The sequence below is a fragment of the Oryx dammah genome, unplaced genomic scaffold (genome assembly GCF_014754425.2).
Source record: "Oryx dammah isolate SB20612 unplaced genomic scaffold, SCBI_Odam_1.1 HiC_scaffold_6, whole genome shotgun sequence".
NCBI lineage: Eukaryota > Metazoa > Chordata > Mammalia > Artiodactyla > Bovidae > Oryx > Oryx dammah.
This window is the reverse complement of record NW_024070190.1, coordinates 30,708,660-30,722,768: the sequence shown is the minus strand read 5'-3', so window position 1 is coordinate 30,722,768 and position 14,109 is coordinate 30,708,660. Positions and strand designations below refer to the sequence as shown.

At 37.6% G+C, this 14,109-nt stretch overlaps 1 protein-coding gene across 2 annotated transcripts in view; it reads right to left on the bottom strand.

Annotated features, from left to right (window-relative positions):
• Window positions 1-14,109, bottom strand: part of P4HA1 (prolyl 4-hydroxylase subunit alpha 1) — a 96,381-nt gene that overhangs the window by 11,627 nt on the left and 70,645 nt on the right. For both annotated transcript variants that reach the window (XM_040242457.1, XM_040242459.1), the window contains exon 10: window positions 7,507-7,606. In XM_040242457.1, coding sequence (XP_040098391.1) covers window positions 7,507-7,606 — 100 coding nt within the window. The remainder of the gene's footprint in view (window positions 1-7,506; window positions 7,607-14,109) is intronic.

Here is a 14,109-nt window from a genome sequence, read left to right as displayed (position 1 = left end):
TTTAATTTCATGGCTGCAATCACCATCTGCAGTGATTTTGGAATCCCAAAAAATAAAGTCTGACATTGTTTCCCCATCTATTTCCCATGAAGTGATGGGACCAAATGCCATGATCTTCGTTTTCTGAATGTTGAGCTTTAAGCCAACTTTTTCACTCTCCTCTGTTACTTTCATCAAGAGGCTTTTTAGCTCCTCTTCACTTTCTGCCATAAGGGTGGTGTCATCTGCATATTCGAGGTTATTGATATTTCTCCCGGCAATCTTGATTCCAGCTTGTGCTTCTTCCAGCCCAGTGTTTCTCATGATGTACTCTACATATAATTTAAATAAGCAGGGTGACAATATACAGCCTTGACGTACTCCTTTTCCTATTTGGAACCAGTCTGTTGTTCCATGTCCAGTTCTGACTGTTGCTTCCTGGCCTGCATACAGGTTTCTCAAGAGGCAGGTCAGGTGGTCTGGTATTCCCATCTCTTTCAGAATTTTCCACAGTTTATTGTGATCCACACAGTCAATGGCTTTGGCATAGTCAATAAAGCAGAAATAGATGTTTTTCTGGAACCCTCTTGCTTTTTCCATGATCCAGCAGATGTTGGCCATTTGATCTCTGGTTCCTCTGCCTTTTCTAAAACCAGCTTGAACATCTGGAAGTTCATGGTTCACATACTGCTGAAGCCTGGCTTGGAGAATTTTGAGCATCACTTTACTAGCGTGTGAGATGAGTGCAACTGTGCGGTAGTTTGAGCATTCTTTGGCATTGCCTTTCTTTGAGATTGGAATGAAAACTGACCTTTTCCAGTCCTGTGCCACTGCTGAGTTTTCCAAATTTGCTGACATATTGAGGGCAGCACTTTCACAGCATCATCTTTTAGGATTTGAAATAGCTCAACTGGAATTCCATCACCTCCACTAGCTTTGTTCATAGTGATGCTTTCTAAGGCCCACTTGACTTCACATTCCATGATGTCTGGCTCTAGGTAAGTGATCACATCATTGTGATTAGCTTGGTCATGAAGATCTTTTTTGTACAGTTCTTCTGTGTATTTTTGCCATCTCTTCTTAGTATCTTCTGCTTCTGTTAGGTCCATACCATTTCTGTCCTTTATCAAGCCCATCTTTGCATGAAATGTTCCCTTGGTATCTCCAATTTTCTTGAAGAGATCTCTAGTCTTTCCAGTTTTGTTGTTTTCCTCTATTTCTTTACATTGATCACTATATGTAGTAGCAAATATTGCTACTAGCTCTTCAGTCCACAAATTACTACATAAATAACAGCTACACAACATGACCACTGACCAACCACTTCTTTAAAGTATCAGTGATTGTCCACTGCATATCTGTTATTCAGTTCTTGTACAGACAGCGAAGCATATGCCTCCTTATTCCTCAGTAAAAATCTATGTGATACTTTACAATAATAGACAATTAGAAGAAATTGGCCAACAAAGGTAACTGCAGCAGAGAAATGGAAAGCAGTAATGCTGTAACTGAATCAAACTGAAGTGGACTTGGTTGAGACAAGATGGGAAAAGATGAGCGGGACCTGAGCTCACCTCTCTCACGATGCAACTGATAGGGGTTAATCTCCAAAATACACAGACAGCTCACACAGCTCAGTATCAAAAAAGAAACCCTAACAACAAATGGGCAGACAATCTAAATAGATGTTTCTCCAAAGAAGACATACAGATGACCAAAGATCACATGAAAGAAATGCTCAACATCACTAATTATTCAATTCAGTTCAGTTGCTCCATTGTGTCTTTGCAACCCCATGAATCACAGCACGCCAGGCCTCCCTGTCCTTCACCAGCTCCCGGAGTTCACTCAGACTCACGTCCATCGAGTCTGTGATGCCATCTAGCCATCTTATCCTCTGTCGTCCCCTTCTCCTCCTGCCCCTAATCCCTCCCAGCATCAGAGTCTTTTCCAATGAGTCAACTCTTCGCAGAAGGTGGCCAAAGTACTGGAGTTTCAGCTTTAGCATCGTTCCTTCCAAAGAACACCCAGGGCTCATCTCCTTCAGAATGGATTGGTTGGATCTCCTTGCAGTCCAAGGGACTCTCAAGAGTCTTCTCCAACACCACAGTTCAAAAGCATGCAAATCAAAACTATGAAGTATTACCTCACAAGGGTCAGAATGACCATCATCAAAAAGTCTAGAAACAAAAAATGCTGGAGAGGGTGTGCAGAAAGGAGAAACTTCCTACACTGCTGGTGGGAATGTAAACTGACAGAGCCACTACAGAGAACAGTATAGAGGTTTCTTAAAAAACGAAAAACAGAGCTTTCATATAATTCAGCAATCCCACTCCTGGGCATATATCCAGAGAAAACCATAATTCTAACAGATACATGCACCCCGATGTTCACTGCAGCACTATTTGCAACAGCTAAGACATTCAGGAAGCAACCTAAATGTCCACTAACAGAGGAATAGACAAGGATGTAGTATATACTTATCAATAGACTATTACTTAGCCATAAAAAGGAATGAAATAATTCCATTTGCAACAACATAGAGATTGTCAGAGAAAGACAAATATCATTTGATCACTTACATGTGGAATCTAAAAAAATGATACAAATGAACTTACAAAACAGAAACCAGACTCAGAGAACAAGCTTATGGTTGGGGGTGGGGGAAAGACTAAAAGAAAGGGACAGATAGGGAGCTTGGGATGGACATAAACACACTGCTTTATTCAAAATGGATAACCAACAAGGACCAAGATGGGAGGGGAGTTTGGGGGAGACTGTGTGTGTGCACGCACTTAGTTGTGTCTGACTCTTTGTGACCCCAGGGACTGTGGCCCACCAGGCTCTTTTGTCCATGGAATTTTCCAGGAAAGAATACTGTAATGGGTTGTCATTTCCTCCTTCAGGGGATCTTCCCAGCCTAGGAACTGAACCCACATCTCCTGCACAGGTGAAGGTCAGAAGAATTTTGTTGGCGGTAAACTTATTAACATAAAGAAAGTGATCATGATGAAAAGAATGAAGATATATTGGAGGAAGTGACTCTGGAAAAAAATCATCAATAATAGATCTCTCAGATTTTTAACAACATTAAAGGCAGAAAGGATAAAACACTAAAAGCTGAACCAAACTTAGAAGCAGGACAATTTTCAAAGAAAGAGAAAAGACGCTCGCTCTGTATCGTAAGTTTCACAGTGAGAGAAAGGAAACTACTGTTGATAAGTGCTTGAAGAAGTGAAGTGAAGTCGCTCAGTCGTGTCCAACTCTTTGCGACCCCATGGACTGTGTAGCCCACCAGGCTCCTCCGTCCACGGGATTCTCCAGGCAAGAACACTGGAGTGGGTTGCCATTTCCTTCTCCAGGGGATCTTGCCGACCCAGGTTTCCTGCATTGCAGACAGACGCTTTAACCTCTGAGCCACCAGGGAAGCCCCTGATAAGTGCTTCAGTTCAGTTCAGTCGTGTCCGATGCTTTGCGACCCCATGAATCGCAGCATGCCAGGCCTCCCTGTCCATCACCATCTCCCGGAGTTTCCTATTTGGAACCAGTCTGTTGTTCCATGTCCAGTTCTAACTGTTGCTTCATGACCTGCATATAGGTTTCTCAAGAGGCAGGTCAGGTGGTCTGGTATTCCCGTCTGTTTCAGAATTTTCCACAGTTTATTGTGATCCACACAGAAAAAGGCTTTGGCATAGTCAAAAGTCATAAGTCCTTACAAAGATTTAAAACACTGTAATCCTCAATATTTCTAATATTTTAAATTACTGAGACAATTCAATAGTGAAGACTAGTTTTCAACAAATGATGCTGGGACAACTGCCTATATAACCACATGAAAAGAATGAAGTTGTGCCTCTACCTTATATCATATATAAAAATGACTCAAGATGGATCAAAGACCTGAATGTAAGAAACAAAACCATGAAAGTTATAGGAAAAACCACAGGTGTAAATTTTTTATGTCCTTGGATTAGGCAATGGTTTCTTAAGACACCTTAAGCAAAAGCAACCAAAAAAAGACATATCAGACTTCATAGAAATTAAAAATTTTTGCCAAAGGACACCATCAAGAAAGTGAAAGACACCCCACAGAATGGGAGAAAAATATTTGCAAATGATATACTTAATATGGGTCCAGTATTCAGAACATATGAACAACACTTATAACTCAATAAAAGACAAATAACCACATTAAAAAAACAGGCAAAGGATTTGAATAGAAATTTTTCTCATAGATATAAAAATAGTTAATAAGCTCATGAAAAGATACTCAACATCATTAGCAATCAGTTCTGTTCAGTCACCAGTTGTGTCCAACTCTTTGTGACCCAAGAACCCCAGCACGCCAGGCCTCCCTGTCCATCACCAACTCCCAGCGTTAACCCAAACTCATGTCCATTGAGTTGGTGATGCCATCCAACCATCTCATCCTCTGTCATCCCCTTCTCCTCCTGCCCTCAATCTTTCCCAGCATCAAGGTCTTTTCAAATGAGTCAGCTCTTCGCATCAGGTGGCCAAAGTACTGGAGTTTCAGCTTCAACATCAGTCCTTCCGATGAACACCTAGGACTGATCTCCTTTAGGATGGACTGGTTGGATCTCCTGGCAGTCCAAGGGACTCGCAAGAGTCTTCTCCAACACCACAGTTCAAAAGCATCAATTCTTTAGCACTCAGCCTTCTTCACAGTCCAACTCTCACATCTATACATGACCACTGGAAAAACCATAGCCTTGACTAGACAGACCTTTGTTGGCAAAGTAATGTCTCTGCTTTTTAATATGCTGTCTAGGTTGGTCATGACTTTCCTTCCAAGGAATAAGCATCTTTTAATTTCATGGCTACAATCACCATCTGCAGTGATTTTGGAGCCCCCCAAAATAAAGTAAGCCACTGTTTCCTCATCTATTTGCCAAGAAGTGATGGGACCAAATGCCATGATCTTAGTTTTCTGAATGTTGAGCTTTAAGCCAACTTTTTCACTCCCCACTTTCACTTTCATCAAGAGACTTTTTAGCTCCTCTTCACTTTCTGCCAAAAGGGTGGTGTTATCTGCATATCTGAGGTTATTGATATTTCTCCCAGCAATCTTGATTCCAGCTTATGATTCTTCCAGTCCAGCATTTCTCATGATGTACTCTGCACAGAAGTTAAATAAGCAGGGTGACAATATACAGCCTTGACGTACTCCTTTTCCTATTTGGAACCAGTCTGTTGTTCAGTGTCCAGTTCTAACTGTTGCTTCCTGACCTGCATATAGGTTTCTCAAGAGGCAGGTCAGGTGGTCTGGTATTCTCATCTCTCTCAGAATTTTCCAGTTTATTGTGATCCACACAGTCAAAGGCTTTGACTTAGTCAATAAAGCAGAAATGGATGTTTTTCTGGAACCCTCTTGCTTTTTCAGTGATCCAGCAGATGTTGGCAATTTGATCTCTGCCTTTTCTAAAACCAGCTTGAACATCTGGAAGTTCATGGTTCACGTATTGCTGAAGCCTGAGTTGGAGAATTTTGAGCATTACTTTACTAGCGTGTGAGATGAGTGCAATTGTGCGGTAGTTTGAATATTCTTTGGCAACATTCTTTGGCATTGCCTTTCTTTGGGATTGGAATGAAAACTGACCTTTTCCAGTCCTGTGGCCACTGCTGAGTTTTCCAAATTTTCTGGCCCATTGAAGGCAGCACTTTCACAGCATCATCTTTCAGGATTTGAAATAGCTCAACTGAATTCTATCACCTCCACTAGCTTTGTTTGTAGGGATGCTTTCTTGACTTCGCATTCCAGGATGTCTGGCTCTAGGTGAGTGATCACACCATTGTGATCATCTGGTTCATGAAGATCTTTTTTGTACAGTTCTTCTGTGTATTCTTGCCACCTCTTAATATCTTCTGCTTCTGTCAGGTCCATACCATTTCTGTCCTTTATTGAGCCCATCTTTGCATGAAATGTTCCCTTGGTATCTCTAATTTTCTTGAAGAGATCTCTAGTCTTTCCCATTCTGTTGTTTCCCTCTATTTCTTTGCATTGATTGCTGAGGAAGGCTTTCTTATCTCTCCTTGCTAGTCTTTGGAACTCGGCATTCAAATGGGTATATCGTTCCTTTTCTCCTTTGTTTTTCACTTCTCTTCTTTTCACAGCTATTTGTAAGGCCTCCTCAGATAGCCATTTTGCTTTTTTGCATTTCTTTTTCTTGGGGATGTCTTGCTCCCTGTCTCCTGTACAATGTCACAAACCTCCATCCATAGTTCATCAGGCACTCTATCAGATCTAGTCTCTTAAATCTATTTCTCACTTCCACTGTATAATCATAAGGGATTTGATTTAGGTCATACCTGAATGGTCTAGTGGTTTTCCAAGGAAATGCAAATAAAAACCATAATGAAATAGCATTTCAAACATATTAGAATAATCTTAATTTTAAAAAATGGGCAAGTACAGGTGTTGGCAAAGATGTGACAAAAATGGGACCCTGTACATTGCTAGTGGGATCATAAAATCACTTGGCCATTTGGGAAAACAGTTTGTCAGCTCCTCAAATATTAAAGATAACACATGATGCAGCACACTTCCTTAAGTAGATATGTACCCAAGAGGAATTTAAATGTTATCTGTTCAAAAATTTGTAGACTAATATTCATAGCATTAGTCATAATATCCAAAGAGTGGAAACAAATGTTCTTCAACTGATAAATAAAATGTGGTATATCCAACAAGAGAGTATTATTCAGACACGAAAAAGCATGAAGTGCTGATTCATGCTACAACAAATATATAGCTTAAAAACATTGTTAAGTGAAATAACCCAAATATACCAAGCCACATATTGTATTACTCCATTTATATGAAATATCTAGAATAGGCAAATTCATAGAAAGTAGAGAAGCAGTTGCCAGGGGCACTAGAGCAGGGGAATGGAGACTTATTACTTCAGTGGAGTTTCTTTTGGTGTGATGAAAATAGTGGTGATGATGTACAACCATGTGAATACTAAAACCAGGGTAAATTTTATGGTATATGAATAGAAAACAGGAAAAAAAAATTATTTATAAATAACAGTGTACTAATAAATATTAGTATTGCATATTTTTCATTTCCCTAGAAATTTATACTCAACAGTAAGAGTTTTTAACGTTTTGAGAAAAAATGTTAAAGGTCCCAGAACAATTTCAAGTTTTCCCACTGATTATTAAGATCAGTGTACATGGTTTCACTATATATTCACTTAGCATATATATTCACTTTTACAGTCACAAAGTATATTGCAAATTGAATACTGTCTGTACAGTGACAGAAAAATCTCATCTGAAGCATCTTTTAAAAAAATTTTTTTTTAACTTTATTTTGTATTGGAGTATAGCCAATTAATAGTGTTGTGATAATTGGAGATGGATAGCAAAGGGACTCAGCCATGCATATACATGTATCCATTCTCACCCAAACTCCCCTCCCATCCAGGCTGCCACATAACATTGAGGAGAGTTCTCTACGTGCAGCATCTTTTGAAGAAGTTTAAGAATATTGTGATTACCTACCTGTAATTCCTCTGCTGTGGAGACATCTAGTCCTGTTAGATCTTGGATTCTCATATTAATTCGCGACACCACAGGGTTTTCATAGCCAGACAGCCAGGCACTAAAAACATGAAGAAAATACTAGTTTTACTGATTAAGTTTCAATATATAAAGGCCATTTTAAAAGCCATAATATACAGCCATAATATTATGGCTTTATCTATAACCATTTAGTTGATTTGCTTCTTTGGTATGATTTTTACTGATGTTAAAGGATGTTACATTCAACAGTTGGAGGTTGGAAAGGGAAAAAATTAGTATCATTTATTACAGAGTTTTCATGAAAATAGGTGGGTTAATGTAAGAAGGCTGTAAAGGACTATCTATACTGAGAATTTCTTGTTAGTTTTGAAAAAAAAATATATATCAAACAAATATATACATCAAACTGAAAACAACTGTCCCTTCTAGGTAAGGTATAGGAACTGGCCAGGGTGGAGGTTAGGGATTTTAGCTTGATTTATACAATGCTAATCCTTTATAAGGAAAAGAATTCATGTACTGATTGTATAAATAAAAAAACTTTTTAAAGATACCCAACACACACAGTAGGATGGCTATAATCGAAAAGATGGACAATAACAAGTGTTGGTGATGATGTGAAGTAATCAGAACCCTCATATATTGCTGGTAGGAATGTAAACTAGTACAGTCACTCTGGAAAACACTTTGGCAGTTCCTCAAATTGTTAAACATAGAGTGACCTAGCAATTCCATGCCTAGGTATGTATATCCAAGAGAAATTAAAATGTGTGTTCATACCAAAACTTGTGCACAAATGTTCACAGTAGCATTGTTAATGGCCAAAAAGTGGAAATAATCCAAATGTCCATCAGCTGATGGCCAGATACATAAAATGTGATATATCCATAAGATGGATTATTGTGTCATGAAAAGGAAGTACTGATACATACCACAACATGGATGAACCTTGAAACCATTATGTTAAAGATAAATCAGACACAAAAGGTCACACATTATGATTCTATTTACATGAAATGTCCAGGTAAATCGATAGACAGTAGATTAGTGGTTGCCAGGGGAAGGGGGAATTAAGGAATGGTTGCTAATGGGTGATTTCCTTTTGGGTGGTGAAAATGTTCTGGAATTAGATAATGGTGATGACTGCACAGCTAAAAAGACTGAAAACCACTGAACTGTATACTTTAAAGGATGAATTTTATGGTATGGAAACTATAGTTCAATAAAATGGTACTGCAAAATTCAACTCTCTCCTTTATGTAGGCTTTTTCCCCGTCTAATAGACTTTTTCTTTCTTCACTTCTCTCATCAAGCTATGGTCCCATCATTTCTACAGCATCAGCAATTTTTTTTAGTAGTGCCATGGCTGCAAGATCTTAGTTTCTCAAACAGGGGTTGAACTCATGCCACCTGCAATGGAAGCGTGGTGTCCATTGGACCACCAGGGAAGTCCTTCAACAGCATTCTTGATAAAAGCCTAAATTCAACTCTCTGCCAAAAAGACAATCCTGAATGAATTTCTTTTCTCCAAGCTTATACCTGTATTACCAAATTCTACTGGAGAAAATAATGAAATAAGGCAAATACATTCCACTCAAAATTCATGAACGCTAACTCTAAGTGGGCCTTACCCTCTCCTTTATTCTGAACACCAGCCTACCCATGACTCCCCCTTCACTCAGTGGACAACATATCTCCTACTTAGAAGACAAAACAGAAACCATACAATCTATTCCTGATATACAGTTCATTCTAGTTCATTCCAGTTCCAAGAGGAGATTTCTCTCCATTATCTAAGGCCAATCCTTTGCTTTAGATTCTATTATCTCCTGCCATTTCAGAAATCATGAATCATTGATTAGCCCGTCTGTCTTACATAATCAACATCCATTCTCAATAATTCCTCCCACAGCTTTTAACAGCGCTTAAGACTCTCCCATTAAACAAATAAGCAAAATTTTCAAATTCTTTCCCTCAATTCTTTCTCTCTCCAGCTACCAACTTCTTTCTCCTCCCTCTTCAAGTCAACTTTTTCACAGACTCCTCACTTCTCAATCCATTTCAATCTAGCTTTAATCTCTATCACTCCATCGAAACTGCTCTTGCTAACATCACCCATAATCCTACTGTTATTAAATCTAACAAGATTTTCTGATTTTTCTCACAGTTATTTGCTCTTTTAGTAACATTTCACAATGTTCATCCCTCTTGAAACTCTCCTCCTCACTCATCCATTCTCCAGGTACTCCTTGCTTACTAACTCTTTAGCCTGAAGTCTCCTGTTATCAAGAACACCTTCACTTTTACCATTTTAGCAAACTATCAGTCTAATCTTTCATTTTATAGTTTTAAAATTATAAAAGCTTGTTATATTCAACATTATAATATGCTTGTTTACTTAACGAGACTATAACAAAGTTATAGTCAACAAATGGTTCTGGGACACAGGATAACCATGTGCAAAAGAAAGAAGATGAACCCCCTACCTCATTCACTTTATAATAAAAAAAAAATTAACTCAGAAGGGATTAAAGATCTAAATATAAGAGCTAAAATTACAAAACTTTTTGGAAAAAAACACAATGTATATCTCTGTGACCTTAGTCATTGTTTTAGCTATGACCCCAAAAGTAGAAACAACAACAAACAGGACATCATCAAAATAAGCTGTATTTCAAAAGACATGAATTTCAGAACAGCATTATTCATAATAGCCAAAAAGTAGAAATAACCCAAATATCTATCAATAGATAGATAAAATGTGGCATATCTATACAAAAGAGTATTGCTCAACCATACCCTGAAAACATGCTAAGCAAAAGAAGCCAGACACTAAAAGGTCACGTTTATGATTCCATTTAAACAAAATATTCAGGATAGGCAAATCCATTAAAAACAGAAAGTAGATTAGTGGTTGCCCAGGGTTGGGGCAGGTAGGGGATTAAGGATTGGGTAGTTATGGCTGAGGAGTGTACACCTTCCCTTTGGGGTAATGAAAATGTTCTAAAATTAATTGTGGTGATGGAGGCACAATTCTCTATACTAAAAACCACTGACTTACACACTTCAAATGGGTGAAATGTATGGTATATAGTTCAATAAAGCTGTTTTGGGGGCACACCAAGCAGCTTGCAGGATCTTAGTTCTCCAACCAGGGGCTGAACCCATGCCTCCTGGATTGGGAGCTTGAAGTCTTAACCACTGGACTGCAAGGCAAGTACCTCAATAAAGCTATTTTTAAAAGAAATATTACAAAAATTTTGAAGAGTATAAAAGTATATGAAGTCCTTTTCCTAGTCTCAAAACACTACTAATATATAGATATATATCCTCTCAATAGCTTTTCCCTGTGTGTAAACAAACTTACTGAATTAAAAAAAAAAAAAAAAAAGAATCCACCCTTCAACCTTACACCTTAATATACACATGTACTTTTTTCTCCCTAAAAATACTTCTGACATATTTCCTAGTTAATACACATAATGCTATCTCATTAAAAAAAAATTATTGTGGTAAAAAATATACAACATAAAATTAACCATTTTAACCACTTTTAAGAGTGCAATTCAGGGGTGTTAAATACATTCACAAAGTTGCACAAGCATCACCACTCTCTATTTCCAAACCTTTTTCTCCATCCCACACTGAAATTCTGTATACTCTGAAACAACAATTTGCCATTTCCTTCTCCTCCCAGTCCTGGGTAACCTCTAGTCCATTTTTTGTCTGTATGAATTTGCCTATTCTAGATACCTCCTGTAAGTGGAATCATACCGTATTTGTCCTTTTGTGCCTGGCTTATTTCACTTAGTATAATATCCTCAAAGTTCATCCATGTTACAGCATGTATCAGAATTTCAATCCTTCTAAAGGCTGAATACAGTCCATAATTTGTTTATACCACATTTTATTTCTCCATTCATCCACTAATAGATGCTTGAATTGCCTCTACCTGTTGACTATCATGAATAAGGCTGTTATGAACATGGATGTACAAGTAATCGGTTTGAGATGTCTATTCAATTTGGGGGATATATACCTAGAAGTGGCATTTCTAGATCACATCATAATCCCATGTTCAACTTTGTGAGGAACTGCCAGCCTGTTTTCCACAGCAACTATACCACTTTACATTTCAATCTGTCACCTTTTTTTAATTACTGCTTTTTATTTTTAATATTAAAATTATCTTTAATTCCAAGATGACCACAAAGGTCTGTCAATAAAGCACTGGTTAAAAAAGGTTGTTCCTAATTTTTCTCTATTACAAACAATATTGTAACAAATTTCTGTATACATTTTGCATACTTCTGTAAATATCTCTGTAGGATAATTTCCTAGATGTGGAAATACTACATGAGTTTTACATTTTGATAAATGATATCAAATTGCCCTCCAAAAATATTTGTGACTTATTCTCCTAAGCTGGAGAACACATTTAAAACATTTTACTCATCCCATCCTTAAAAGCATTACTGCTAATCTGTCTTCAGGAACATTATTATAGACTTATTGGATAGTTGAAATTAGCTGGGTTGTTTAACACTACTAAAAATGACAAGACGATACTGTAATGTGATAACTGTCTGTTCTTTAGGATCTAGAAGTCTTACTCCTACATTAAATTAAATAATCAGATATCAACATTCTTCTAGTACTCAGTGCTTTTACTGAGTTAGAATGTAAAATTACAGCATTTACTGTAACCTGGAAAAAAATCATTTGAAGAACATTATCTTTTGTACAATTATAATTGAAAATGTCAACTAAGTTATACAGTGTTTTTTCCACAAAACATAGTTTAGTGCTAGGAGAAAAACAGAACTCTTTTTGTGTGTCCTCTTTTTTAGATAACCCCAAATATATTTCTTTTGGTCTTAATGACAGGAACCTGAGAGTTAAGTTGTACATGCAGAGTAACATTAACATTTTTTTCATTTCTAATGAGTTTCTGCTATAAAAAAGTTCATTATCCTTTTACTATATACTTTAAAAAATGTCACTGGAATGTTTTATTTAAGTAAGAAGAAACAGTCTCACGTTGCATGACTATATTTCTAATACTAAGGAATGCATGCTTAAGTAAACAAACACCACCACTTTGGAGGTTTTTAAGTGAAAGTCACTCAGTCATGTCCAACTCTTTGCAACCCCAAGGACTGTACAGTTCATGGAATTCTCCAGTCCAGAATACTGGAGTCAGTAGCCTTTCCCTTCTCCAGGGGATGTTCCCAACCCAGGGATCAAACCCAGGTCTCCTGCATTGCAGGCAGATTCTTTACCCGCTGAAGCACAAGGGAAAATTAAGATTGTTACAAAAAGGCCAAAGAAAACATGATTAATGTAATCTGCATATCACTATGTGATTTTTTTGCAAAGGCAAAATATAATTCCAAAGTGCAAGTTACAGAGGGCAAAACTTTCAATAACTCTTCCATAAGTGCCTCACAATTAACAAAGAAAGGCTAATCATCTAGAGTTGGAATTTATCCAGTCCCTTTGGTTCTCAGTGGGACGATTATACAATAACACTATAGATCTATCTGGATCTATCCATTTATCTCAATCTGAGAACGACTGTTCTAGCCAATAGAAGGGGATGTTGTTGTTACAAGCTATGCCAATTAAAAAAAAAAATTTGGTATCACTCAAAGCTATCTACACTGGCCTCTAAACTGTAAAAATATTAATACATTTTTACACTCCATTTGCTCCTTTTTAACATGGGGTAAATTAAATCCTAAGCATAATAAAATATTATAGGATATCTGTACTTCAAAGTAAAAAATGAAATCACTTCCAAGAAGTGATATTGATTCCACCAGAATTAAAGAAGCTTTTTCTACCACACTCAATAAACTGTTTATTTGCATAGATTACTTTAACTGGACTTATGAACTCACATAACTGTCTTCTCAGAGTATACATCTGAATGTGTGTACGTGCGTATGGGTGCTCAGTCACTCAATTGTATCCAACTCTTTGTGACCCCACAGACTGTAGCTCACCAGGCTCCTCTGTCCATGAAATTTTCTAGGCAAGAATACAAGAGTGGGTTGCCATTTCCTTCTCCAGGGGATCTTCCCGACCCAGAGATCAAACCTGTGTTTCTTGTATCTCCTGCATTGACAAATGGATTCTTTTATCACTGCACCATCTATAACTGAATGATTACCTCTCAAAAACTAAAATTCCATTACTTTGATTTAGCCAAACTATTAGCTTCTCCAGTAACAAGGTGAGGTGGAGTGGTGGTAAAGAATCTGCCTGCCAATGCAGGAGACACAGGTTCAATCCCTGAGTTGGGAAGATCCCCTGGAGAAGGAAATGGCAACCCATTCCAGTATTCTTGCTTGGAAAATTTCATGGAGAGAGGAGCCTGGCGGCTACAGTCCACGAGGTTGCAGAGTCAGACACAGCTGAGCACACACACACACAGTAAAATTTTAGGTTTTTTGTTTTTTTTTTTTAAATACTGGAAAGACAAAAAATAATTTGCCAAAAGTTCACAGGTAGTCAATAAAGTAAATATTTTGTTTTTTAAACAGTAATGGATTTCTACACATACTCTGCCCAAAGAAA